This window comes from Ranitomeya variabilis, chromosome 5, assembly GCF_051348905.1.
Source record: "Ranitomeya variabilis isolate aRanVar5 chromosome 5, aRanVar5.hap1, whole genome shotgun sequence".
NCBI lineage: Eukaryota > Metazoa > Chordata > Amphibia > Anura > Dendrobatidae > Ranitomeya > Ranitomeya variabilis.
In genome coordinates, this window is record NC_135236.1 from 104,781,865 (window position 1) to 104,807,183 (window position 25,319).

Below are 25,319 nucleotides of genomic sequence, written 5' to 3' on the forward strand. Positions count from 1 at the left end.
CTCCATACGCTTGGCAGCCAAGTCAGCGGGCCTCACGAACGCAGCACGTAGAGCCCTGTGGCTTAAAGGATGGAAGGGTGATCCCCAGACAAAATCCAAATTGTGTGGCCTCCCATGTCAGGGTGAGTACCTGTTTGGTACTAAGCTGGACGAGATCTTAACCAAAGCGGGAGAGAGAAAGAAGGGCTTCCCTAATGTTAATTACCTTCCGTCCTATAGGAGAGCGTTCCGGAAGCCCGTGTTTAATAGGAGGAAAGATTTTAAGAACCAAGACCGCTGGGCCACTAGAGACACCAAACAAAAAGGTGCATTCTTTGGGAAGCGCCCTTTCAAACCTGAGGACAAACCCCGTTAGAGTGGATCTACCTGTGGGAGGTAGATTGTCCTCCTTCTCAGATAAATGGCGGCAGATAAACTCAAATAGTTGGGCAAATAATCTCGTCACCTCTGGCTTAAAATTAAAATTTTCCCGAGTCCCTCTGGACTCATTTCTATTGACTTCATTAAAATCACAATCGCAACAGGAGGCGTTGGAGCAAGAAGTAATGAATCTTCTATCCAAGGGGGTTTTGGTGGAAGTTCCATTTCTTCAGGAGGGTAAAGGGTTTTATTCCCCTTTATTTTTAATACCAAAACCGGATGGATCATTCAGAACCATTATAAACCTTAGAAAGTTAAACACCTTCTTAGAAAATCAAACCTTTAAAATGGAGTCTATCCGATCCACCATAAAACTCCTGTTTCCCCATTGCTTTATGACGGTTCTTGACCTTAAAGATGCGTATTATCATCTACCAATCTTTATGGAACACCAACAATATCTCCGCGTGGCAATTGTATTGAAGGGATGTATTCGGCACTTTCAGTATACAGCAATGCCCTTTGGACTATCAATAGCCCCAAGAGTATTCACTAAACTAATGTTGGCGGTAATGTCATATCTAAGACTAAAAGACACCCTAATAATCCCATACCTAGACGACCTTTTGGTAGTGGGAAATTCCCCTTCTCAATGTCGGCAACGATTGAGTGATATGATTTCAACTCTACAGAGATTAGGGTGGCTAATAAATTGGGAAAAATCTAGGCTATTTCCAACAACTCGGCAAACATTTCTGGGGATTATATTAGACTCTATAAGCCAGAGATGTTTTCTCCCAGAAACTAAACAAATAACGGTTAGAAATAAAGTCCAGTCGGTAATAAATAAACCTTTAATTTCCTTGCGGGAAGGCATGTCCCTTCTTGGCTCCTTCACATCGTGTATCCCAGCTGTACCTTGGGCTCAGTTCCATTCGAGGCGTTTACAGTATGCAATTTTACATGAAGAGGTAAAATTACAAGGGCATTTGGACGGTAAAATCTCCCTTTCTAGTGAAGTAATCCAATCTCTAAACTGGTGGCTAGAACCAAATCATCTGGTTACCGGAGTTCCCTGGGTAATTAAACCCTCGAACACAATATTTACGGACGCCAGTCCTAGTGGTTGGGGAGCACACTTAGGAGACCAGTTAGTCCAAGGACTATGGTCAATTACGGAGTCAGATGACTCATCTAATAAAAGAGAGCTAAAAGCTATCTATCATGCCATATGTGAATTCCTTCCGCAGCTACACGGAACACATACCAGAATTCTATCAGACAACATGACATCAGTAGCTTATATCAATCATCAAGGAGGAACAAGATCAGGCTCTCTCATGTCTATAGCCGAAGACATCCTAACTATGGCCGAAGAAAATCTTCCGTCCCTATCAGCGCTTCATGTCAAGAGGAGTGGACAACTCAAAAGCAGACTTCCTCAGTCGTCATACCCTCCACCAGGGCGAGTGGGTTCTAAATCATCGGATTTTCAAAATGATAACCATGAAATGGGCATACCCGAAATAGATCTCTTCGCTACGAGAGACAACAGGCAGTTAAAAAGATTCGCTTCAATGTTCCGAACCGACAATCCCGATATTCTCGATGCTCTCCAGGTTCCATGGACATTTCAGAAAGCATATGCCTTTCCTCCGCTGATACTTCTTCCAACAGTGATCAGGAAGATAAGGGAGGACAGAGCGAATATAATCCTTATTGCTCCGTTTTGGCCGAAAAGACCATGGTTCTCCCTGCTCAGAGCCATGTCCATCTCAGATCCATGGATTCTCCCAGAGCAGGGGTCAGGAACCTTTTTGGCTAAGAGAGCCGTAAACGCCACATATTTTGAAATATAATTCCGCGAGAGCCGTACGTGCTTGCAGACGGCGTGGCTATGCAGGGAGTTATGGGAAATGTAGTCCATGCTCCCTGCCGCTCACCACTGCCGCCAATGCTTATCAGGCCATCAAAGAACTACCAATATCAGCGTGCACCGCGGCCTGATGGAGTGCGGTGCATGCATCCTTCCCAGGGGCGTAGCTAGAGCTTTTGCCGCCCGGGGCTGTTCCCGAGTTTGGCGCCCCCCCCCAGAACGTATGCGATTTTCACACTTAGTCATGTACCGACGAGCTCCTCTCCCTTAAGCTCCCAATGTTCAGTGAAAAACTGAGAGAAGCAGAAGAGAAGCTCGTTGTCACAGGACCATGAGTATGAAAATCGCATATGAGTGAAGTTTCCATGTGTCGACGACTGGAACCTGCGGAGCTGAATCCTGACATCGCACGCTTCTGAATTCTCACAACGCATGCACTGCACACTTTTAGGATTCTCCCTTGCCGGTGGACAGTCATGTCAGCACAAGCATGTGATTTGTATACTTCTGACCACATTCCGACTAGACGTGCCCGGCCTCACTCAGTTCATTTTCATAGAGTGAGGCCACACATGTCTAGTCAGCACGTGACCGCATGTATGTAAATCGCCAGCACCAGAGAATCCTGACAGTGTGCAGGGCGCACTGTGAGAAGTCAGAAGTCTGCAGTCACAAAGAATGACTGCAGACTCATCACAAACCTGGACATCCCCTTTAATGCTCCTAACATAAATAAAAACATGAGAGTTAGTATCACAAATAACATTTACATCCAGGTACCTGATAGATGACGTCTCCTCTGGAGCCGTTCTCCCCATGTTGAGTTTTCTCATCCACAGCTGTCTCTGCAGACTTCCATCTTCTCCGCTCTTTTGCAGAAAATCTCCACATGACGCCCTTAAAGATACAAGTGTCATTATAATGCTCCTGAATAAAAAATTTCCCCTCACTATATTGTCTGCATAAAATATGACCCCCACACTGTCTGTCTTATGGTACATGCTCTTCACACTGACCTCCCCTTTCTATACCGGACCCCTCTTCACACTGACCTCTCACACTGTGTCCCCCCTATAGGGCCCAGTATTTATACTGTACTCTCTCATCACACTCCCCCTCCTTTGTATACTGTCCCCTCCTGGCTGTGCCCTTACACTGTCCCCCATGCTACGCATGCACACATCCCAACACCCTCACTCCCCGTACTCTGTCCACATACGTTTTTCACATCGCTACTCATACTGTGTCCGCATACATTCCCCCGTTTGACCCCAAGCTGTCTGCACCCATCCCCCATACTGTTTCCTCATATATGCCCCCCCATCTCCCCCTTTGCTCTTCATTTTGTGTCCTCAGATCTCCCCCACACATTAAATCCCCCCATCCCCATGACAAATCTCCCCCCACACACAATAAATACCCCATCTCCACTCACATTAAATTTCCCCCCACAATAAATCCCCCCATCTCCACTCATATTAAATATCCCCAATCCAATAATATATCCCACTATCCCCACTCACATGAAATCCCCCCCACAATATATGCCCCCATCCCCACTCACAGTAAATCCCCCCCACAATATATGCCCCCATCCCCACTCACAGTAAATCCCCCCCCCCACAATATATGCCCCCATCCCCACTCACAGTAAATCCCCCCCCCACAATATATGCCCCCCATCCCCACTCACAGTAAATCCCCCCACAATATTATATGCCCCCCATCCCCACTCACAGTAAATCCCCCCACAATATTATATGCCCCCCATCCCCACTCACAGTAAATCCCCCCCCTGCACCTTCGGTGTCTTCAGCTCCACTGGAGCACTTTCCACCGCTCTGTGTCTCCTGGTCGATCTGCAGCTCCTGCTCTGCCGCGCAGGTGAGTGACGTCAGCAGCGTGATCACATGACCTGATCACGCTGCTGGCGTCGCTCTGACCCGGCAGTCAGAGCTTCAATTGTACTCGCATCACAGATACGAGTACAATTGAACACTGGGAGCCGGCGCGCCGCAGCTTCTCTGTGCCGGCTGTCAGCTTGACAGTCGGCACAGAGAACAGCTGACTCCCAGTGCGGGGGGTGACAGAATGCAGCCGCCGGGGGAGACACTGCGGACCGCCGCTTTAGGCGGCCCGACTGCGCCCCCCTGCCGGCTGCGCCCCCCTAGATACGCCACTGACTCACCGCCGCATTGTGCCGCCCCCCGCATTGTGCCACCCGGGGCGGACCGCCTCCCCCCCGCACCCCTTTTCCTACGCCACTGATCCTTCCCATAGACAGGTAGGAGCCCTGTCTGCGAGCCAGATACGGCCATCAAAAGAGCCATATCTGGCTCGCGAGCCATAGGTTCCCGACCCCTGTCCCAGAGGATCAGGATCTTCTCTTCCAGGGGCCCTTCAACCACCCTCAGGTGAAGGGTCTACGATTGACAGCCTGGAATTTGAGAGGCAGCTGTTAAAATTAAGAGGCTTCTTTGATAACGTGATCAATTCCTTATTATTATGTAGGAAAAAATCCACTACATCTATCTATGTAAGAGTGTGGAGAAAATTCCTAAGCCTCTATCCATCGGCCCTGTCGAATGAAATTCCAGTCTCTACTATTTTAGAGTTTCTCCAGAAAGGACGTGATTTAGGCCTTTCAGTTAGTACCTTAAAGGTACAAGTCTCTGCACTAGGGGCCCTGTATAGTCACAACGTTGCGGGTGATAGGTGGATAGCCAGATTTATTTCAGCCTGCCAAAGATCAGAACCAGTTCAAATTCCCCGCTTACCTCCTTGGGATGTTAATTTAGTCCTTGAAGCCTTGACAGATCACCCTTTCGAGCCTCTACACTCGGCTCACATTAAACACGTTTCCCTCAAAACTGCTCTTCTTGTCGCTTTAGTATCGGCAAGAAGAGTAAGTGACATGCAGGCACTATCAGTAGATCCTCCCTTTATGTCAATATTTCCAGATAGAATTGTCCTGAAAACAGACCCTTCCTACCTACCTAAAATGTGTACTAAATTCCATAGATCTCAAGAAATTCTTCTTCCTACCTTCTATAATAACCCTACAAATCAGGAAGAAGAAAAGTACCATACTTTAGATGTGAGAAGGGCTGTAATAACTTATCTAGACAGGACTAGTCCCTGGAGGAAGAGCAGGGCTCTCTTTGTTTCCTTCCAGGGTCAAAGGAAAGGAGCTGGTGTTACAAAAGGCACATTATCCCGATGGATTCGGGAAGCGATATACCTGGCCTATTCGTCTAAAGGGGAGAATCCACCTGAGACTGTAAAGGCACATTCAGGGTGCAGGGTGAACAGTCATACCTGTAGTCCCACACTATGGACTATGAGTACGGCGTGTACTGCCACCCCGTATCCTCATAGATCCCTCAGCAGGACCAAGATCCTAGCACACAAGCTTGCTCAGAAGTCCGGGTGTCTCAAACTCTGGTGTCCGTGCTCGATCAATTTCCCCTGCAGGCTCCCATAGTTGCCAGCGGGTCGCAGGAGCCTCCGTCCGAGCCCTCCATTATAAGCCGCAAAAGGTCCAGACAGGAACGCCGGTCTGAGTCCTTTTCTCGCTCCATCTCGCCACACGGTCCTTGTCTGCCGTCGGCTTCCCCTCGGTCCTCCTCCCCTGAGTCAGACGAGGCGTTCTCTGATGCGTCCTTATGGTTATGTTTCAACCTTGTTGTTTTTCTCCTACTGCTTTCTCACTAACTGAAGTGCATAATGCCAGTCGGTGGGGTGTACACTGCAGAGGAGGAGCTAACTTTTTTGTGCATAGTGTCAGCCTCCTAGTGGCAGCAGCATACACCCATGGTTCCTGTGTCCCCCAATGGAGGCTCCGAGAAACAGATTTTACGGTAAGCAACCAAAATCCTGTTTTTCCATAGGTTTTGCCCACCTCTGAGATTGGTCATCAGCAGACGCTATGGCTGAAGCTCTGGCCTTATAGAGCGTCTGGGCAGACCCCAGGAGCAGAGGAAGATTTAACGGAGGCGATGACAGAGTCTACAAGATATTATGTACTCGCAGGATCCACTAGACTGGGGCTCTTTATTAGCTATCAATGTGCATATGTGTGTGGCTCTTTATTGGGAGTTATTATTGTGTGCCTGTGTTCTGTTTTTTTCTATACTGACCATCAGGCCCTCTCTTGACCTGCTTTTTCCGTCCTCCATGCCTCTCGCCCCTCCTGCATCGGCCTCTCTTCATACTGAAGGCCCCGGCTTCAGTGCGGCCTAGCCGCCACGCTCGGCTCTGCCACCTCATTCCTTCCTTGTCACTTCGCTTTTCTCCCAACTGCCGTGGCAACACCTCCTGTTGCCCGGGAAACTGCGTGCCCTTTTCTCTCAGGAGGCCCGCCTTTTCCTCCCTGCGGTCACCATTTTCCATCATTCGGACTCCGCATCACAGGAGCCTCTCCAGCCAGCCCTTCTGACCCCCTCATCACTATAGAACCCTAGGATCATTTTGCGGGACCTCAGCACTCCTGTGGGTAAGCTCTGCTCCAGGGAGGAACTCTTGAGTCCTCTGGCCATGGCCGAAGTTTCCAAGATTCCTCTCTGGGCAGAGAAAAAGGTTTCTGCAGTATCGGAAGTGCACATCCATGACTTAGACAATTGGGCTGCCGACTGCACATCCATGACTTAGACAATTGGGCTGCCGACTTTCTGAGACGCGTGAGTAATGGTCTCTACAAGAGGGCGTCTTCCATCAGATTTTTACCGGTGGGTCACTCCAGGAGTGGATCTTATGGCGTCTCAAATGAACATAAAGGCACCGCAGTTCGTCTCCAGGTCCCGCGATCCTCTTGAGGTGGGCATTGACGCTCTAGAGATTCCCTGGTCACGGTTCATGCTTCCCTTACCTGTTTGCGCCGCTTCCTATTCATCCCAGCATTTTGAGGAAAATCAAAGTAGGGGGGTGCCGGTCATTTTGATAGCACTGGATTGGCCCAGGAGGGCCTGGTATACAGAGGTCATCAATCAATCTGCTCACAGACGCCCCTTTGAGACTCCCGGACAGACCTGATCTTTTTCTCAGGGTGCCATCTGCCACTGGAATTCTCAGACACTCGATTTGACGGCTTGGCTTTTGAAACCACGGTTTTAAGAGTGTCCATGTTCTCAGACCGAGTGATTCAAACGCAATCTTCCGAGCTTGGATCACCATCCAGTCTACTATTGGACTTGGAAAGCCTTTTTCCGTTGGTGTGAGTCTAATCACATCGTGCCTATTGTCTTCTCTCTTACTTCTATTCTGGCCGTCCTTCAAGCAGGATTAGATGCAGGGCTTGCTCTCAGCTCGCTGAAGGGCCAAGTCTCAGCGTTTTTTCTTTTCCAAAAGAACTTCGGTTCTGACCCAAGAGCATGAAGCTTTCTTCAGGGAATGGCTCATGCAGCTCCTCCGTATCGTCTGCCAGTGGATCCCTGGGACATCAACCTGGTTCTGGAAGCTCTTAAGAGTTCTCCCTTTGAACTGCTCAGAGAAGTCTCTCTGTCTTTACTATCTTGGAAAGTGGCCTTTCTCGTGGCCATTACTTTCATCAGGCAGATTACGGAGCTGACAGGGCTTTCTTGTCATTCCCCCTTCCTTATTCTGCATCAGGATAAGGTGGTTTTGTGACCTGTTCCGTCTTTTCTTCCCAAGGTAGTTTCTGCCTTTTATCTCAATGACGACATAGTTCTCCCCTCTGTTCCTCTCCGGTTCATCCCTTGGAACGTTCTCTGAACATGTTGGACCTGATCAGGGCATTTGCGTTTTCCTTTCCAGAACCGCCCCCTTCCAGAGGACGGATTCTCTCTTTGTTGTCCCTGAAGGTAGTCGTAGAGGCCTTCCTACGTCCAAGGCTGCAATTTTTCTCTGGATATGGGCGGCCATCTTGGAGGCGTATCGGGTTAAGAAAAGAACGCGTGCCCCCTTGGAATTAAGGCCCACTCTACTTGAGGGGCAGGTGCCTCCTGGGTCGTTTGCCATCGGGCATCTGCCGTACAGCTTTGCAAAGCTTCGACATGGTTTTCTATTTACACATTCGCCAAGTTCTATAGGGTTCTTACCTACGCCTCAGCAGATGTCACCCTAGGTAGGAGAATGTTGCAAGCGGCAGTGGCTAGATCTCTGACCTGAATGGAGTTTGTACTGTTTTCCTTCCTAGGGACTGCTTTGGGACGTCCCATGGTTTCCTGTGTCCCCCAATTAAGCGATAGAGAAAACAGGATTTTTTGGTTACTCACCATAAAATCTATTTCTTGGAACCTTCATTGGAGGACACGACACCCTCCCCTGTGTTGATTCTTTCTATTTCAGCAGTTTGGTTTTGTGGTATATCTTTGCTTTACATGTTGCTTCTCCTACTGCTTTCTCACTGATTAACTTGGTATCAGTCGGGGTGAACACTGGGGAGGAGATTAAAAAAAAAAAAAAATTGTGCATAGTGTCAGCCTCCTAGTGGCCGCAGCACACCTCCATGTTTTCCTGTGTCCCCCAATGAAGGCTCCAAGAAACCAATTTTATGGTGAGGAACCAAAAATCCATTTTCTCCTTCGCCTCATTGGGGACACAGGACCATGGGTGTTATGCTGCCTGCCACTAGGAGGACACTAAGAAAACTTGAACAAAATTAGCTCCTCCTCTGCAGTATACACCGTCATGCTGGCTGTATTCGAACCAGTTCTTGCTTAGTGTCTGTAGGAGGCACTTGGGTCTGCTTTCAGACCCCAACGTTTTTATTTTATTTTTACTTACCTGTAAATTTTTATTTTTTAATTAACGGAGTGAAGGGGGCGACGGATCCTTTCAAGGTTCCCATCTCTCCCGAATCATCAACAGGCGAGAACGCGGAGTGTCGCCTCCCCGTACCCTCTCCTGCGACGTGGGATGCCATGCCTGAGCTCACTTCAGGGGCGACGGTTCCTTCGGGTCCCGATCTCCCCACCCCAGCATCAGGCGACCACATGGAGTGTCACCTCCTTGTATCCTCTCCTGGAGCCAGGCCTACAGCCAGACATTCTGCCCAATACAGAGACCCCCACTCTGGTGTCCGTGCAGCCCCCACTGCATCACCACTGACAGAAAGCGGGTGATGGAAGGAGGCAGTCTGTCCCTCTCCACCTCCCTATCAAACGGATGGTGGATTGAGTGGTCTAAGAGGCACAGCACCCTTTCGGCTCTGCTATATCTGCGCTGCAGCATCTGACCATGAGTAAGCGCAGGAGGGCTCTCAGGCGCCGTGAAGGTCCTGGCCCCTGGGGGGGTGTCCTGTATGTCTGGTGGCATTTTCACCGCTCCCCTCTCATCGCGCGCCGGCTGGCACCGAAAATTTAGTCCCCGGCTTCTGGCCGGACTAGGCCGCGGTTCCCTCTTACCCCGCCCACGGCCCAAAAATTGAGTCCCCGGCTTCTGCCAGGGCTAGGACCTCCCCTCCCTTAATTCCACCCACAGGGGCGGTCCTCTCTGTGCTTCAGGCGCTTCTCATACCAAACGAGAAGTGCCACTGTAATCTCGGCAACCATCTTGGACACCGACCTTGGGGGCACCGGACCTGGGTAAGCTACAAAACTGCGCTTAACCCCTTCTCTGCAATACACTACCACTTTCTGCGCAGCGTGTGATCTGGCATGCGTCCAGGAGCCCTCCACCAATGCCGACCCTAGTGGACCTAGTCCCCTTAAGGGGGCTACGTCTCTGGCACAGTCTATGTCTTCTCTGGTCAGGCAATAGAGTCTCTCTGGGACCCCTCCTCAAGTCAGGGTGCCCTTTCTACCTGGCTCGGAAAGCTTCCCTTCTGTACGGGAACCGTCAGCCAGCAGAGGTCGTTCCCAGCAATATCCGCACAAGATTCTAAGAAGCGGAACCCATGCCACGTCCCCCGCGAACTCTTGTGCTTCAGGGTCCGTGAGTCCCATTTCCCGCTGAACGGGTTCGCAGCGAACATGACTCAAAATCGAGTCGGACGTCTCCATAGACCCGGACTCAGGAGTGTCAGGAGACGGTCGATACCCTCATCGAGGCAGTCAGCAAGACTCTGAGGGTGAAGGAAAACTCTTCCGCTATACCACATCACGCAGTGTCCTTCAAAAGGGCTAAAAGTCCCCATAGGGTGTTTGTCAATCACCCCGATTTTACTGACATTGTTCAGGGACACAGGAATTGGCCGGACAAACGTTTCATTGGGCAGAAGCACCTTGAAACAAGAAATCCCTTTGCTCCTGATCTAAGGACGAGCTGGATAGTCCCCGTCAGTAGATCGCATATCGCATCTCTCATCGATTAAAAATCCCACTGACCGACAGATTGAAAATCTTGCTCGGTCAGCCTTTGAAGCCTCCGGCTCTGCATTTTCTCCATCCTTTGCTGCGATGGGTGGCTAAAGCTATGGCCGCTTGAGCAGAGGACCTTTCTAAATTGATTCAAGACAGTAACCTCCCTCCTGAGGCAGCGAGTCTAGCTAATCATATTTCCCGGCCAGGCGATTACGTGGTACATGCTTTTCAAGACGCGGCCAATTGCGCTGCGTTGGTAGCCGCAAATGCCATCTCCATCAGGAGGGCATTATGGCTCAGAGAGTGGCGCCCGGATTCAGCTTCAAAAAAGTCCCTAACCTCTCTGCCTTTCCAGAGCGGTCGCCTATTTGGAGAGAAACTAAATCAACTTATCTCCGATGCTACTGGAGGGAAAAGTAAATTCCTTCCCCAGCGTAAGCCTAGCCGGCCTTTTTGGAGTCAACAACAGACACGGTTCCGGACTTTTCGCGGCAACACGAGCTGGCCCTCTACGTCCGCTTCTTCCAGCTCGGTGCGTCCTTCGCGTAAAGACAGGGAATCCCAGGTCTCATATAGACCCAGTCCCTCATGGAAAAGCAGACGAAAACAGTCTAAATCCAAGGGATCCAGATCTCACAGATTTTCTGCGCAATGACTCCTTCCGGTATCCAACGGACACCAGCAAAGTAGGCGGCCATCTGTTTTGTGTTCTGTCAGGCTTGGCTGTCGGTCGTTCACGACAGGTGGGTCAGGGACCTTGTGTCTTCCGGTTACAAAATAGAGTTTTCTTCTTCCCCCGCCCACACTTTTTTTCCAGTCTCGTTCCACCAAAAGAGAATCGCAGGCGACGGCTTTCTACCAAGCCATATACGCACTCCCCAAAAATGGAGTCATCATTCCGGTGCCCAAAGACCAAAGAGTTTTTCTTGAACCTGTTCGTGGTTCCAAAAAAGGATGGAACAGTGTGCCCCATACTGGATCTAAGGCTGTTAATCAAATTTGTCAGAGTTCGTCACTTCCGAATGGAGTCCCTCTGCTCGGTCATCACCTCAATGCAGAAGGGGTAGTTTCTCGCATCTATCAACATCCGGGATGCTAATCTCCATATCCCGATTTTTCCACCTCACCAAAGATTCCTACGTTTCGCGATTCACGACGAACACTTCCAGTTTAATGCTTTGCCCTTCGGCCTCGCCACTGCCCTTAGGGTGTTCACCAAGGTCATGGCGGCAGTCAGTCATGTTCATTCTTGGGGTATGGTTGTTCTACCTTACCTAGATGACCTATTAATCAAAGGCCCATCTTTTCAGGCCCGCGCAGGCTGCGTAAGCATCACGGATACTCTTTCTCGGCTGGGTTGAATGATCAACTTAGACAAGTCGTCGCCGGTACCAGCTCAGTAGATACCCTTCTTAGGCATGATCCTAGACACTTCCCGGGGTTGGTGATCCTTCCTCCAGAAAAAATTGTGGCATTACGAAAGGGAGCACTGATGCTGTCCCGATCTGTCCCTCACTCCATTCGGTTCGGGATAAGTACTAGACAAGATGGTCGCAGCAATGGAGGCGGTTCCATTCGCCCCTCTACACCTCCATCCCCTGCAACATGCGCTTCTAACAGCCTGGGACAGGAATCCATTCTCTTTGGACCATCGGATCCGGCTGTGTCAGCGGGTCAGACAGACCCTCAGATGGTGGATGGTGAGGTCTTCTCTGGAACAGGGAAAGTCCTTTCTTCCAGTACATTGGCTGGTAGTGACCATTGATGCCAGTCTCCTGGGTTGGGGAGTGGTCTTCTGTCATCACACAGCCCAGGGACGCTGGTCTGCTCTGGAATCGCATCTCTCAATCAATCTCTTGGGAATACGAGCAATCAGATTGGCCCTTCGGCGGTTTTTCATCATCTCCTGGCAAGTCGCCCCATCCGGATTCAATCGGACAACGCCACAGCTGTGGTATACATCAACTGTCAGGGGGGGCACCCGCAGCAAGCTTGCGATGCGCGAAGTAAGTTACATTCTCCGATGGGCCGAGAGGAATCACTCGGTCATCTCAGCAGTTCACATCCCGGGAGTAGAAAATTGGGTGGCAGATTTTCTCAGCCATCAGGGTCTCACCTCGGGAAAATGACCTCTTCATCTGGAAGTCTTTCAGCAGATTTGCCATCTCTGGGAGACGCCGGATGTCAGTCTGATGGCCTCGAGGCTGAATGTACAGGTTCCACAGTTCATAGCTCGTTATTGCGATCCGGTAGCCCTCGGGGTGGACGCACTCGTTCTCCCGTGGCATCAATTTCGCCTTATGTGTTTCCCCCTCTCCTATTACTTCTGAGGGTCATCAGGAAGATCAGAGCGGAAGGGATCCCGGTGATTCTGGTCGTGCCAGATTGGCCCCGTCGAGTGTGGTACGCGGAACTGGTACAGCTCGTCGACGACATTCCCTGGAGGTTGCCCGATAGTCCCGACCTGCTTTACCATGGGCCAATTTACCACCAGAAATTAGGGGCCCTGTCTTAAACAGCTTGGCTGTTGAATTCTGGGTTTTAGCCCAAAGCGGTTTTTCCCAATAGGTGGTTCCACCATGATTGGTGCTCGGAAGCCCACGTCAAGGCACATTTAGCATCGCGTTTAGAAGACTATTTTTTTTCTCATGATGCAAGGACCGTGGTCGGTTTCCCCTCGTGTTTTCAATCTCTTCCATTTTGGAAATTCTCCAGGCTGGTCTCGAGTCAAATGTAGCGCTTTGTTCTCTAAAATGCCAGATTTCTGCTTTATCCGTCCTATTCCAACGCAGGATAGCTACCAGATTGCAAGTGAAGACCTACATTCATGGGGTAGCCCACATGGTACCTCCCTATAAAATGCCGTTGGAATCCTGGGATCTTAATATGGTCATAGGTGTTCTTCAGGAGGCTCCTTTCAAAACGCTGCAGGATGTATCGCTAACCTTGCTTTCTTGGAAGGTAGCTTTTCTGGTGGTGGTAACGTCGATCAGACAGGTCTCGGAGTTAGCGGCTCTATCCTGCCGAACTCCGTTCCTCATTTTCCACCAAGGCAAGGCAGTCTTGAGGACGTTTCCGTCCTTCCTACCGAAGGTCGTCTCTTCCTTCCACCTAAACGAGGACATTCTCTTGCCTTCGTTTTGTCCAGCACCTGTCCATCGTATTGAGAGGGCTCTTCAAACACTCGATGTGGTGAGAGCTCTTAGAAGGTACGTCTCACGGACGGCGCCTTTCCGCAAGTCGGATGCCCTGTTTGCGCTTCTGGAGGGGCTCAGGAAAGGTCTACCTGCTTCTAAGGCTACAATAGCCAGGTGGACTCGCTCGGCGATTCAAGAGACTTTACCGTGTCAGAGGCAAGTCTATCCCAGCGGGGATTAAGGCACACTCCACTCGGTCAGTGGGGGCCTCCTGGGCCTTTCGGCATCAGGTGACTGCACAACAAGTTTCCAGCGACTTGGTCCAGCCTGCATACCTCTGTGAAGCATTATAATATTCATGTTCAGGCTTCTACTGATGCGGCCCTTGGCAGAAAGATTCTGCAATCGGTGGTTACACATCTGTAGACTACGGTACATGGGGTTTTCAGCTGTGTGCTGTTTCCCACCCAGGGACTGCTTTAGGACGTCCCATGGTCCTGTGTCCCCCAATGAGGCGAAGGAGAAACCGGGATTTTTGTGTACTCACCGTAAAATCCTTTTCTCAGAGCCAATTATTGGGGGACACAGCACCCACCCTGGCACCCACCCTGTTAGTCTGATGGCTTCTGTTTTGTTATTTGGTTTGACATACTGTATTCTGTTTGATTGTTATAAGCTCCTTCTGCTTTGGCACTGAACTGGTTCGATTACAGCCAGCATGAGGGTGTATACTGCAGAGGAGGAGCTAATTTTGTTCAAGTTTTCTTAGTGTCCTCCTAGTGGCAGGCAGCATAACACCCATGGTCCTGTGTCACCCAATGATTGGCTCGGAGAAAAGGATTTTACAGTGAGTACACAAAAATCCCTGTTTTCAAGACCTATTTTTTAGCATAAGACAAATGCATTTAGGTTAAAATTAAGCTAAACTTTTAAGTGGACAACCCCTCGAAGAGAAACCAGTTCGCTAATTGTGCCCTCGCATAACATGCACATATAGTAGTAGTTCTCTATCATTTAGGTAATAAAGCAATGATGTTTTCTGATTCAGCTTTTCTATTATTTATTTTTTTTTGTCAGGTGTAAACTCTTTAGTCCAGGATGCTGTAACGCCCAGTCTGAAGAAGACCACTCCGAAAAAGCCAGCAATCAACTCTGCTACAAAGAGACCAGGTAAACTGAAATTGCAAGACATTTTTAAATCTTTGTAAAAGAAAAAAAAAATCTAAGAGAACCACTTAAAGCCATGGAGTGGATCTTCTTTATTTTGTCATAGTAAATGTAAAGAACCATGAGTACTCAGGGAGCCATAAGTCTGGTGTCCTCCACTGTTTATGAGCCACAGATCTGGCATTGCCTGGTACCACAGCTCAGTCCTATATATGTGACTGCGACTAGGCTGCAATTCCAGGCACTGCCGCTACTAAATGTCTGGCGCGGTACCTGGTAATCCGTGAAGTGCCTGACCCTGCAGTCAGCTGGTCAGTGTTGAAAACAGCTGACATGTCGCGGCTTTGAGGTGGGCTCACCGCCGGAGCCTACCTCAAAGCGGGGGGATACTGCCAGCTGACATACTATTCCGTCAGCTGGCAGAAAGGGTTTACTTAAACACCAACCCCAGCAATTTTATACTTTTAAATTGGCTCAATTACCTTTTGGTGTCAATTTCTTTTTTTTGCTACCTACGCTGCTGCGCTCCAGCTGTCCCAGTTATCTGTTACGATAGCTCCGTACCCATCCCTGTACAGGTGGATTAAGAATACTGGATTAGAGGGGGGGACTCCATGTGATGTGTGTATGTGGGCACCCCCTAATGCATTTACTACTGATTTTGCTTAAAAAAGACATGACTTGTGAATATGTGTGTGTGTAATATATATATATATTATTTGTATACAATATATGTGTATAATATATTTATATGTATAGAAAAACAAGAAACATTGGCAGCCCTCAATAGTAAATCCCATGAAAAAGCGGTTTTATTGGCCCGAGTCCCACACGGACGCATAACATATGGCTGTTCCACTTTTTTCTGGGTGATATTTTGACAACTTTTTATATGTAGAATGTAAGTCCGCAAGGACAGGGTCCTCTCCCCTCTGTACCAGTCTGTCATTGTAAATTCGTTTACTGTAAATGATATCTATAACTCTGTATGTAACCCCTTGTCATGAACAGAACCATGGAATTAATGGTGCTATATAAATAAATAATATGTTTGTGTGAACTTACACTAAGCAAGATAACTTATAATGCTTGCTTCCATCCTTTTCTTAGTGCCAAATCAGCTGATGAACGAGAGTCAGGTGTCATTGACCTTCCTGGACTGGTTGGCCAGTGTGACAGAGAGGATCCACCAGACCATGCATTTCCAGTTTGATGGTAAGTAGCAATATACAAATGGGTAAAAATGTGGCAAGTCCGATTCTCATTGGTGAGTGTGGGCTTAATAATATTTCTACATTAATGTACAAGGTCACTTTTGAGCACCATTTTACAGAAGTTTAGGGGATGCCAAGGTATCGGTTGCACTCAGTCACTTGTTCATGGAAGGTCTATGCAATATAAGTACAGGTCCTTCTCAAAAAATTAGCATATAGTGTTAAATTTCATTATTTACCATAATGTAATGATTACAATTAAACTTTCATATATTATAGATTCATTATCCACCAACTGAAATTTGTCAGGTCTTTTATTGTTTTAATACTGATGATTTTGGCCTACAACTCCTGATAACCCAAAAAACCTGTCTCAATAAATTAGCATATTTCAACCGTCCAATCAAATAAAAGTGTTTTTTAATAACAAACAAAAAAACCATCAAATAATAATGTTCAGTTATGTACTCAATACTTGGTCGGGAATCCTTTGGCAGAAATGACTGCTTCAATGCGGCGTGGCATGGAGGCAATCAGCCTGTGACACTGCTGAGATGTTATGGAGGCCCAGGATGCTTCAATAGCGGCCTTAAGCTCATCCAGAGTGTTGGGTCTTGCGTCTCTCAACTTTCTCTTCACAATATCCCACAGATTCTCTATGGGGTTCAGGTCAGGAGAGTTGGCAGGCCAATTGAGCACAGTAATACCATGGTCAGTAAACCATTTACCAGTGGTTTTGGCACTGTGAGCAGGTGCCAGGAAGCATGAAGTGCTCCAAAATCTCCTGATAGCTAGCTGCATTGACCCTGCCCTTGATGAAACACAGTGGACCAACACCAGCAGCTGACATGGCACCCCACACCATCACTGACTGGGTACTTGACTCTGGACTTCAGGCATTTTGGCATTTCCTTCTCCCCAGTCTTCCTCCAGACTCTGGCACCTTGATTTCCGAATGACATGCAAAATTTGCTTTCATCAGAAAAAAGTACTTGGGACCACTTAGCAACAGTCCAGTGCTGCTTCTCTGTAGCCCAGGTCAGGCGCTTCTGCCGCTGTTTATGGTTCAAAAGTGGCTTTACCTGGGGAATGCGGCACCTGTAGCCCATTTCCTGCACACGCCTGTGCACGGTGGCTCTGGATGTTTCCACACCAGACTCAGTCCACTGCTTCCTCAGGTTCCCCAAGGTCTGGAATCGGTCCTTCTCCACAATCTTCCTCAGGGTCTGGTCACCTCTTCTCGTTGTACAGCGTTTTCTGCCACATTGTTTCCTTCCAACAGACTTACCATTGAGGTGCCTTGATACAGCACTCTGGGAACAGCCTATTTGTTGAGAAATTTCTTTCTGGGTCTTACCCTCTTGCTTGAGGGTGTCAATGATGGCCTTCTTGACATCTGTCAGGTCGCTAGTCTTACCCATGATGGGGGTTTTGAGTAATGAACCAGGCAGGGAGTTTTTAAAAGCCTCAGGTATCTTTTGCATGTGTTTAGAGTTAATTAGTTGATTCAGAAGATTAGGGTAATAGGTCATTTAGAGAACCTTTTCTTGATATGCTAATTTATTGAGACAGGTTTTTTGGGTTATCAGGAGTTGTAGGCCAAAATCATCAGTATTAAAACAATAAAAGACCTGACAAATTTCAGTTGGTGGATAATGAATCTATAATATATGAAAGTTTAATTGTAATCATTACATTATGGTAAATAATGAAATTTAACACTATATGCTAATTTTTTGAGAAGGACCTGTAGATGCCCTTCTTATAAATGGCACAGGGTAAGTGAGGCTCTGTTGCAGATTTTGAGCTGGTACCCAGTAGCTTCAATGTACACTTCTTGCTAATATATAGAATTAATATCCAGAAAACATGGAGTAATGTTGGAAATACTTTCTACATGGTCCAAACATACAGCCTGTATTATCTAGAGCTGCTTTTAAAAATGTCAAGGTTTCAGAGAAAGCTTCCAGCTTTATTTGCTTGTTCAGTGTCTGCGCTACACATGGTTGTGATTTCATTATATAACCCATAGTCTATACACCAGCTACCATACAATAATTTGGAAAAAATGCCATGTTTTTGTCATGTAGAAAAAAAAAACTATCAAAAAGAATCATTTCTTCCACCATTGATGTCACCCATAATATGCACAATTCAATTGAAAAATATACTGAAATGTTTTCGGGCGGAAAAAGAAAAATATAGAATTAAAATAATGTGATTACATAAATATGCACACCCCTGAACTAATACTTTGTTGAAATAATCTTTGAATTTATGACAGTATTCAGTCTTTTTGGGTCAGAATCTATCAGTGTGGCACATAAAGGATTGGTAGTCTTTGTCCTCTCATCCTCGCAGTAGCTCCAAATCTGTTAGATTTTAATTTGCATGCCAATCTGGGCCATTCCAAAGCTGTGATCTTCTGGCGAATTCATTCTTGTGTTGATTTGGAGGTATGATTAGTATCATTACTTTTCATTTTTAGCAGAGGCCTGAAGGTTTTGTTGCAAAATTGATGGCTATTTGGAACTGTTCATAATTCACTTCACCTTGACTAAAACCGCAGTTCCAGCTGCTGAAAAACAGCTTTAAAGCATAATACAGCCTCCATCATGCTTCACTGTGGGTTAGGTATGGTGTTCTTTGGGTGATGTGCAGTTTTGGCTTTGCAGCAAACATACCTTTTGGAATTATGGCCAAAAATGTCAACATTTGTCTCATAAGAACATAGCGCATTTTCCCACATGCTTTTAGCAGACTTGATCTAGGCTTTGGCAAAACATAGCCAGTCTTGGATTTTTTTTCTTTGTAAGAAAATGCTTCCGTCTTGCCACCTTACCCCACAAGCCAGACATATCAAGAATGCAGCAGATTGGTGTCACATGCACAACCAGTACTTGCCAGGAATTCCTGCAGCTCCTTTATTGTTTCTGTAGGCCTTTTGGAGCCTCCCGGACCAATTTTCTTAATGTTTTCTCATCAATTTTGAGGGACAAGCTACATTTAAAGGGAACCTGTCACCAGGTTTGGCCGGTACGAGTTACACGCACCCGCTTTCAGGGCTTATATATAGCATTTATTATACTAACCTAGGGGGCGGTCTGATCCGATGGGTGTCGCTGGTCTTGGTCCGGCACCTCCCCGTCCTCCTGCTTGTTTCATGTGGATGACACGTCCCGGCGTCATCCACACAGGCTCCCCGGAATCGCGCTCCTGCGGGCAGAACAAAGTCCTGCAGTGCACAGGCGCTGGGCTTCTCTGACCTTTCCTGGCACCAATGCGCCGGTCCAAGACCTGTGACGCCCATCGGACTGGACCGCCCCCAGTAGAGTATAATAGTTATTTTTCTTCTCGTACAGGTCGGGTTGGGGGCTGATATACAGCATTATAAAATGCCAAATTTAACCCCTTAACCGCTGATACGCCTTTTAACGGCAGCAGATAAGGGTACTTATTCCTCAGCGCCACTTTTTAACCGAAAATTAAATGATTCGTCTTGGTATGATTTTTTTTATGACAGCCTGGCATTTTAGCAAGAGTGTGTAGGCTTTTTATATCCAGTATATGTATTTCCACAGTCATTACTTTTATGTGTATAAATTAACATAAAAGCTGTAAGTCTTCTATTTACATGTGCGTCACAAGTCTCTGACATAGGTCCCATTGAGGTTTTAACCCCTTTCTGCCATTGGACGTACTATTCCGTCCATGTGGGGTGGGCCCTAATTCCCAAGGACGGAATAGTACGTCCAGCACGATCGGCCGCGCTCACGGGGGGAGCGCGGCCGGGTGTCAGCTGCCTATCGCAGCTGACATCCGGCACTATGTGCCAGGAGCGGTCACGGACCGCCCCCGGCACATTAACCCCCGGCACACCGCGATCAAACATGATCGCGGTGTGCCGGCGGTACAGGGAAGCATCGCGCAGGGAGGGGGCTCCCTGCGTGCTTCCCTGAGACCCCCAGAGCAACGCGATGTGATCGCGTTGCTGCGAGGGTCTCCTACCTCCTATCCCTGCAGGCCCCGGATCCAAAATGGCCGTGGGGCTGCATCCGGGTCCTGCAGGGATTACTTCCGGGTGCCGTGCAGGCTGCAGATGAAAGCTGCAGCCTGCACGGCTGTAAGAGAGATCGGTGATCTGACAGAGTGCTGTGCACACTGTCAGATCAACGATCTGTAATGTTCCCCCCCCTGGGACAAAGTAAAAAAGTTTTAAAAAAAAATTCCCACATGTGTAAAAAAAAAAATAAAAATAAAAATTCCTAAATAAAGAAAAAAATATATATATATTATTCCCATAAATACATTCCTTTATCTAAATAAAAAAAATCAAACAATAAAAGTACACATATTTAGTATCGCCGCATCCGTACCGACCCCACCTATAAAACTATATCACTAGTTAACCCCTTCAGTGAACACCGTAAAAAAAAAAAAAAAAGAGGCAAAAAACAACGCTTTATTCTCATACCGCCAAACAAAAAGTAGAATAACACGCAATCAAAAAGATGGATATAAATAACCATGGTACCGCTGCAAACGTCATCTTGTCCTGCAAAAAACGAGCTGCCATACAGCATCATCAGCGAAAAAATAAAAAAGTTATAGTCCTCAGAATAAAGCGATGCCAAAATAATTATTTTTTCTATAAAATAGTTTTTATCGTATAAAAGCGCCAAAACATTAAAAAAATGATAGAAATGAGGTATCGCTGTAATCTTACTGACCCGAAGAATAAAACTGCTTTATCAATTTTACCAAACGCGGAACGGTATAAACGCCTCCCCCAAAAGAAATTCATGAATAGCTGGTTTTTGGTCATTCTGCCTCACAAAAATCGGAATAAAAAGCGATCAAAAAATCTCCCGTGCCCGAGCATGTTACCAATAAAAACGTCAACTCGTTCCGCAAAAAACAAGACCTCACATGACTCTGTGGACTCAAATATGGAAAAATTATAGCTCTCAAAATGTGGTAACGCAAAAAATATTTTTTGCAATAAAAAGCTTTTCATTGTGTGACGGCTGCCAATCATAAAAATCAGCTAAAAAACCCGCTATAAAAGTAAATTAAACCCCCCTTCATCACCCCCTTAGTTAGGGAAAAATAAAAAAATTTAAAAAATGTATTTATTTCCATTTTACCATTAGGGTTAGGGTTGGGGCTAGGGTTAGGGCTAGGGTTAGGGTTGGGGCTAGGGTTAGGGTTAGGGTTGGGGCTAGGGTTAGGGCTAGGGTTAGGGTTGGGGCTAGGGTTAGGGCTAGGTTTGGGGCTAGGGATAGGGTTGGGGCTAGGGTTGGGGTTAGGGTTGGGGCTAGGGTTAGGGTTGGGGCTAGGGTTAGGGCTAGGGTTAGGGTTAAGGCTACAGTTAGAGTTGGGGCTAAAGTTAGGGTTGGGGCTAAAGTTAGGGTTTGGATTACATCTACGGTTGGGAATAGGGTTGGGATTAGGGTTAGGGGTGTGTCTGGGTTAGAGGTGTGGTTAGGGTTACCGTTGGGATTAGGGTTAGGGGTGTGTTTGGATTAGGGTTTCAGTTATAATTGGGGGGTTTCCACTGTTTAGGCACATCAGGGGCTCTCCAAATGCGACTTGGCGTCCGATCTCAGCCATGATCATTTCAGCCAATTCTGCGTTGAAAAAGTAAAACAGTGCTCCTTCCCTTCCGAGCTCTCCCGTGCGCCCAAACAGGGGTTTACCCCAACATATGGGGTATCAGCGTACTCGGAACACATTGGAGAACAACTTTTGGGGTCCAATTTCTCCTGTTACCCTTGGGAAAATACAAAACTGGGGGCTAAAAAATAATTTGGGGGGGAAATTTTTTTTTTTTAATTTTCACGGCTATGCGTTATAAACTGTAGTGAAACACTTGAGGGTTCAAAACTCTCACAACACATCTAGATGAGTTGCTTAGGGGGTCTACTTTCCAAAATGGTGTCACTTGTGTTTTTTTTTTTACTGTTTAAGTACATTAGGGCTCTGCAAACGCAATGTGACGCCTGCAGACCATTACATCTAAGTCTGCATTCAAAATGGCGCTCCATCCCTTCCGAGCCCTCCCATGCGCCCAAACAGTGGTTCCCCCCCACATATGGGGTATCAGCGTACTCAGGACAAATTGGACAACAACTTTTGGGGTCCAATTTCTCCTGTTACCCTCGGGAAAATACAAAACTGGGGGCTAAAAAATAATTTTTGTGGAAAAAAATATTTTTTATTTGCATGGCTCTGCGTTATAAACTGTAGTGAAACAATTGGGGGTTCAAAGCTCTCACAACACATCTAGATGAGTTCCTTAGGGGGTTCAAAAATGGTGTCACTTGTGGGGGGTTTCTACTGTTTAGGTACATTAGGGCCTCTGCAAACGCAATGTGACGCCTGCAGACCATTCCATCTAAGTCTGCATTCCAAATGGCGCTCCATCCCTTCCGAGCCCTCCCATGCGCCCAAACAGTGGTTCCCACCCACATATGGGGTATCAGCGTACTCAGGACAAATTGGACAACAACTTTTGGGGTCCAATTTCTCCTGTTACCCTCGGGAAAATACAAAACTGGGGGCTAAAAAATAATTTTTGTGGGAAAAAAATGTTTGTTTTATTTTTACGGCTGTGCATTATAAACTTCTGTGAAGCAGTTAGTGGGTCAAAGTGCTCACTACACCTCTAGATAAGCTTCTTAGGGGGTCTACTTTCCAAAATGGTGTCACTTGTGGGGGGTTTCAATGTTTAGGCACATTAGTGGCTCTCCAAACGCAACATGGTGTCCCACCTCAATTCCTGTCAATTTTGCATTGAAAAGTCAAACGGCGCTCCTTCCCTTCGGAGCTCTCCTATGCGCCCAAACAGTGCTTTACCCCCACATATGGGGTATCAGCGTACTCAGAAGAAATTGGACCCCAAAAGTTGTTGTACAATTTGTCCTCTTACCCTTGGGAAAATAAAAAATTGGGGGCGAAAAGATCATTTTTGTGAAAAAATATGATTTTTTATTTTTATGGCTCTGCATTATAAACTTCTGTGAAGCACTTGGTGAGTCAAAGTGCTCACCACACCTCTAGATAAGCTCCTTAGGGGGTCTACTTTCCAAAATGGTGTCACTTGTGGGGGGTTTCAATGTTTAGGCATATCAAGGGCTCTCCAAACGCAACATGGCGTCCCATCTCAATTCCAGTCAATTTTGCATTGAAAAGTAAAATGGCGCTCCTTCGCTTCTGAGCTCTGTCATGCGCCCAAACAGTGGTTTACCCCCACATATGGGGTATCGGCGTACTCAGGACAAATTGTACAACATCTTTTGGGGTCCATTTTCTCCTGTTACCCTTGGTAAAATAAAACAAATTGGAGCTGAATTAAATTTTGTGTGAAAAAAAAGTTAAATGCTCATTTTTATTTAAACATTCCAAAAATTCCTGTGAAACACCTAAAGGGTTAATAAACTTCTTGAATGTGGTTTTGAGCACCTTGAGGGGTGCAGTTTTTAGAATGGTGTCACACTTGGGTATTTTCTATCATATAGACCCCTCAAAATGACTTCAAATGAGATGTGGTCCCTAAAAAAAAAAATGGTGTTGTGAAAATGAGAAATTGCTGGTCAAATTTTAACCCTTATAACTCCCTAACAAAAAAAAAATGTTGGTTCCAAAATTGTGCTGATGTAAAGTAGACAAGTGGGAAATGTTACTTATTAAGTATTTTGTGTGACATATCTCTGTGATTTAATTGCATAAAAATTCAAAGTTGGAAAATTGCGAAATTTTCAAAATTTTCGCCAAATTTCCCTTTTTTTCACAAATAAACGCAGGTAATATCAAAGAAATTTTACCACTATCATGAAGTACAATATGTCACGAGAAAACAGTGTCAGAATCACCGGGATCCGTTGAAGCGTTCCAGAGTTATAACCTCATAAATGGACAGTGGTCAGAATTGTAAAAATTGGCCCGGTCCATAACGTGCAAACCACCCTTGGGGGTGAAGGGGTTAATCACTTTGTACGAATTCTATCATTTTTATGACAAAACCCTTATGTCAGTCGGTTCCATTGATAAAAGTTTACGTCCCTCACCGTGACAGGCTTCCATTATAAACTGCCCTTAATAGAGCCTATGGCAGATGTGTTTTATGTAGGAGATTGCTCTCTATACACAAACTAACCTCTTCATTTAATCATTCTCCTAGGTAAACCAGAGCCATTGGTGTTTCACATTCCCCAATCTTTCTTTGATGCCCTGTCACAGAGACTGTCCATGGGAAATGTGAGGATGCGCCTTCCCAACTGCACTACAGGTACGGTCATGTAATGTGCCCAAGTCGCCCCGCACCGCCGTACCTAATCATGGCGCAGAGCCTTATATGTCACGGTAACATTGCACATTCACCTGATAGAGAATAAAGATCCAATCCTTTCCTGTCACATCTCCCACTGTATGGCCTCCGCTGTCGTACAGGAGCTTGTCTCCCATATTATCGCCTCTTCCCTTGTGCCACTTCAAGTCATCTATCCACGTATTCATGTAAATGTGTATCAGTGTCTGGATCTCACATTTTTGCTCTGTTCAGATGAGAAGACTTTGTGAAGCTGTGTAGACAAAATCTGTAGATGTATGACATGTATGAGCATGTGTGACGTGTATGAGCATGTGTGACATGTACGAGCTCTGCACGTCTCTGCTTACGTCAGACGTGGCCACAAAAATTGCATCAAATGGTGTAAAGTTGCTGGGTGACCTTTTTATCAAGTGCCAGGTGTCTTCTTTCCCATAAATATACTTTGGTATCTGGGTATATAATGACTTTTACATTTTAATCATTTAGGTTTTATTAGTAAACGTAAAAAAAAATGGCTTGAAGTTCCAGACAGAAAAGGGGATATTAAAGAGTAAATTTGCAGTACCTGCTATGTAAAGAATGGTCTGAGCTGATGCATTGAATGTCTGTGTTTTTCAGCCTTCGTAAGAAAAGACGCCCTTCCTTTGGGAACTTTCTCCAAGTACACCTGGCACATCACTAACATTTTACATGTTAAACAGATCTTTGACACACCAGAGGTGGGAAATTTTGCCTTTTTACAGCTGCCTAATTTAGGACAATGGGGACGCTGTAGATATTGTGATTTGGGGTCTTTATTTCAGCTGCCTGCATTCCTTTGAACATGGTTATTTTCTCTCTTCATGAGCATCTGTGCTCTTCTGAAATCATACTTGCTCATCACAATAAACCTATCCCCACTTCTGTACCCCTCCATTCTGGCAGCATGCAGTTCATAACTGCAGCTACATCCCCCTCCTCCTTGTCTACTAC

General features: G+C 46.6%; 1 protein-coding gene across 4 annotated transcripts in view; it reads left to right on the forward strand.

Annotated features, from left to right (window-relative positions):
• The window catches only part of C5H2orf42 (chromosome 5 C2orf42 homolog), a 41,068-nt gene that overhangs the window by 12,143 nt on the left and 3,606 nt on the right, over positions 1–25,319 (forward strand). For all 4 annotated transcript variants that reach the window (XM_077263086.1, XM_077263085.1, XM_077263084.1 and 1 more), the window contains exons 4-7: positions 14,712–14,804; positions 15,912–16,016; positions 24,198–24,305; positions 24,966–25,066. In XM_077263086.1, the coding sequence (XP_077119201.1) occupies positions 14,712–14,804; positions 15,912–16,016; positions 24,198–24,305; positions 24,966–25,066 (407 nt within the window). The remainder of the gene's footprint in view (positions 1–14,711; positions 14,805–15,911; positions 16,017–24,197; positions 24,306–24,965; positions 25,067–25,319) is intronic.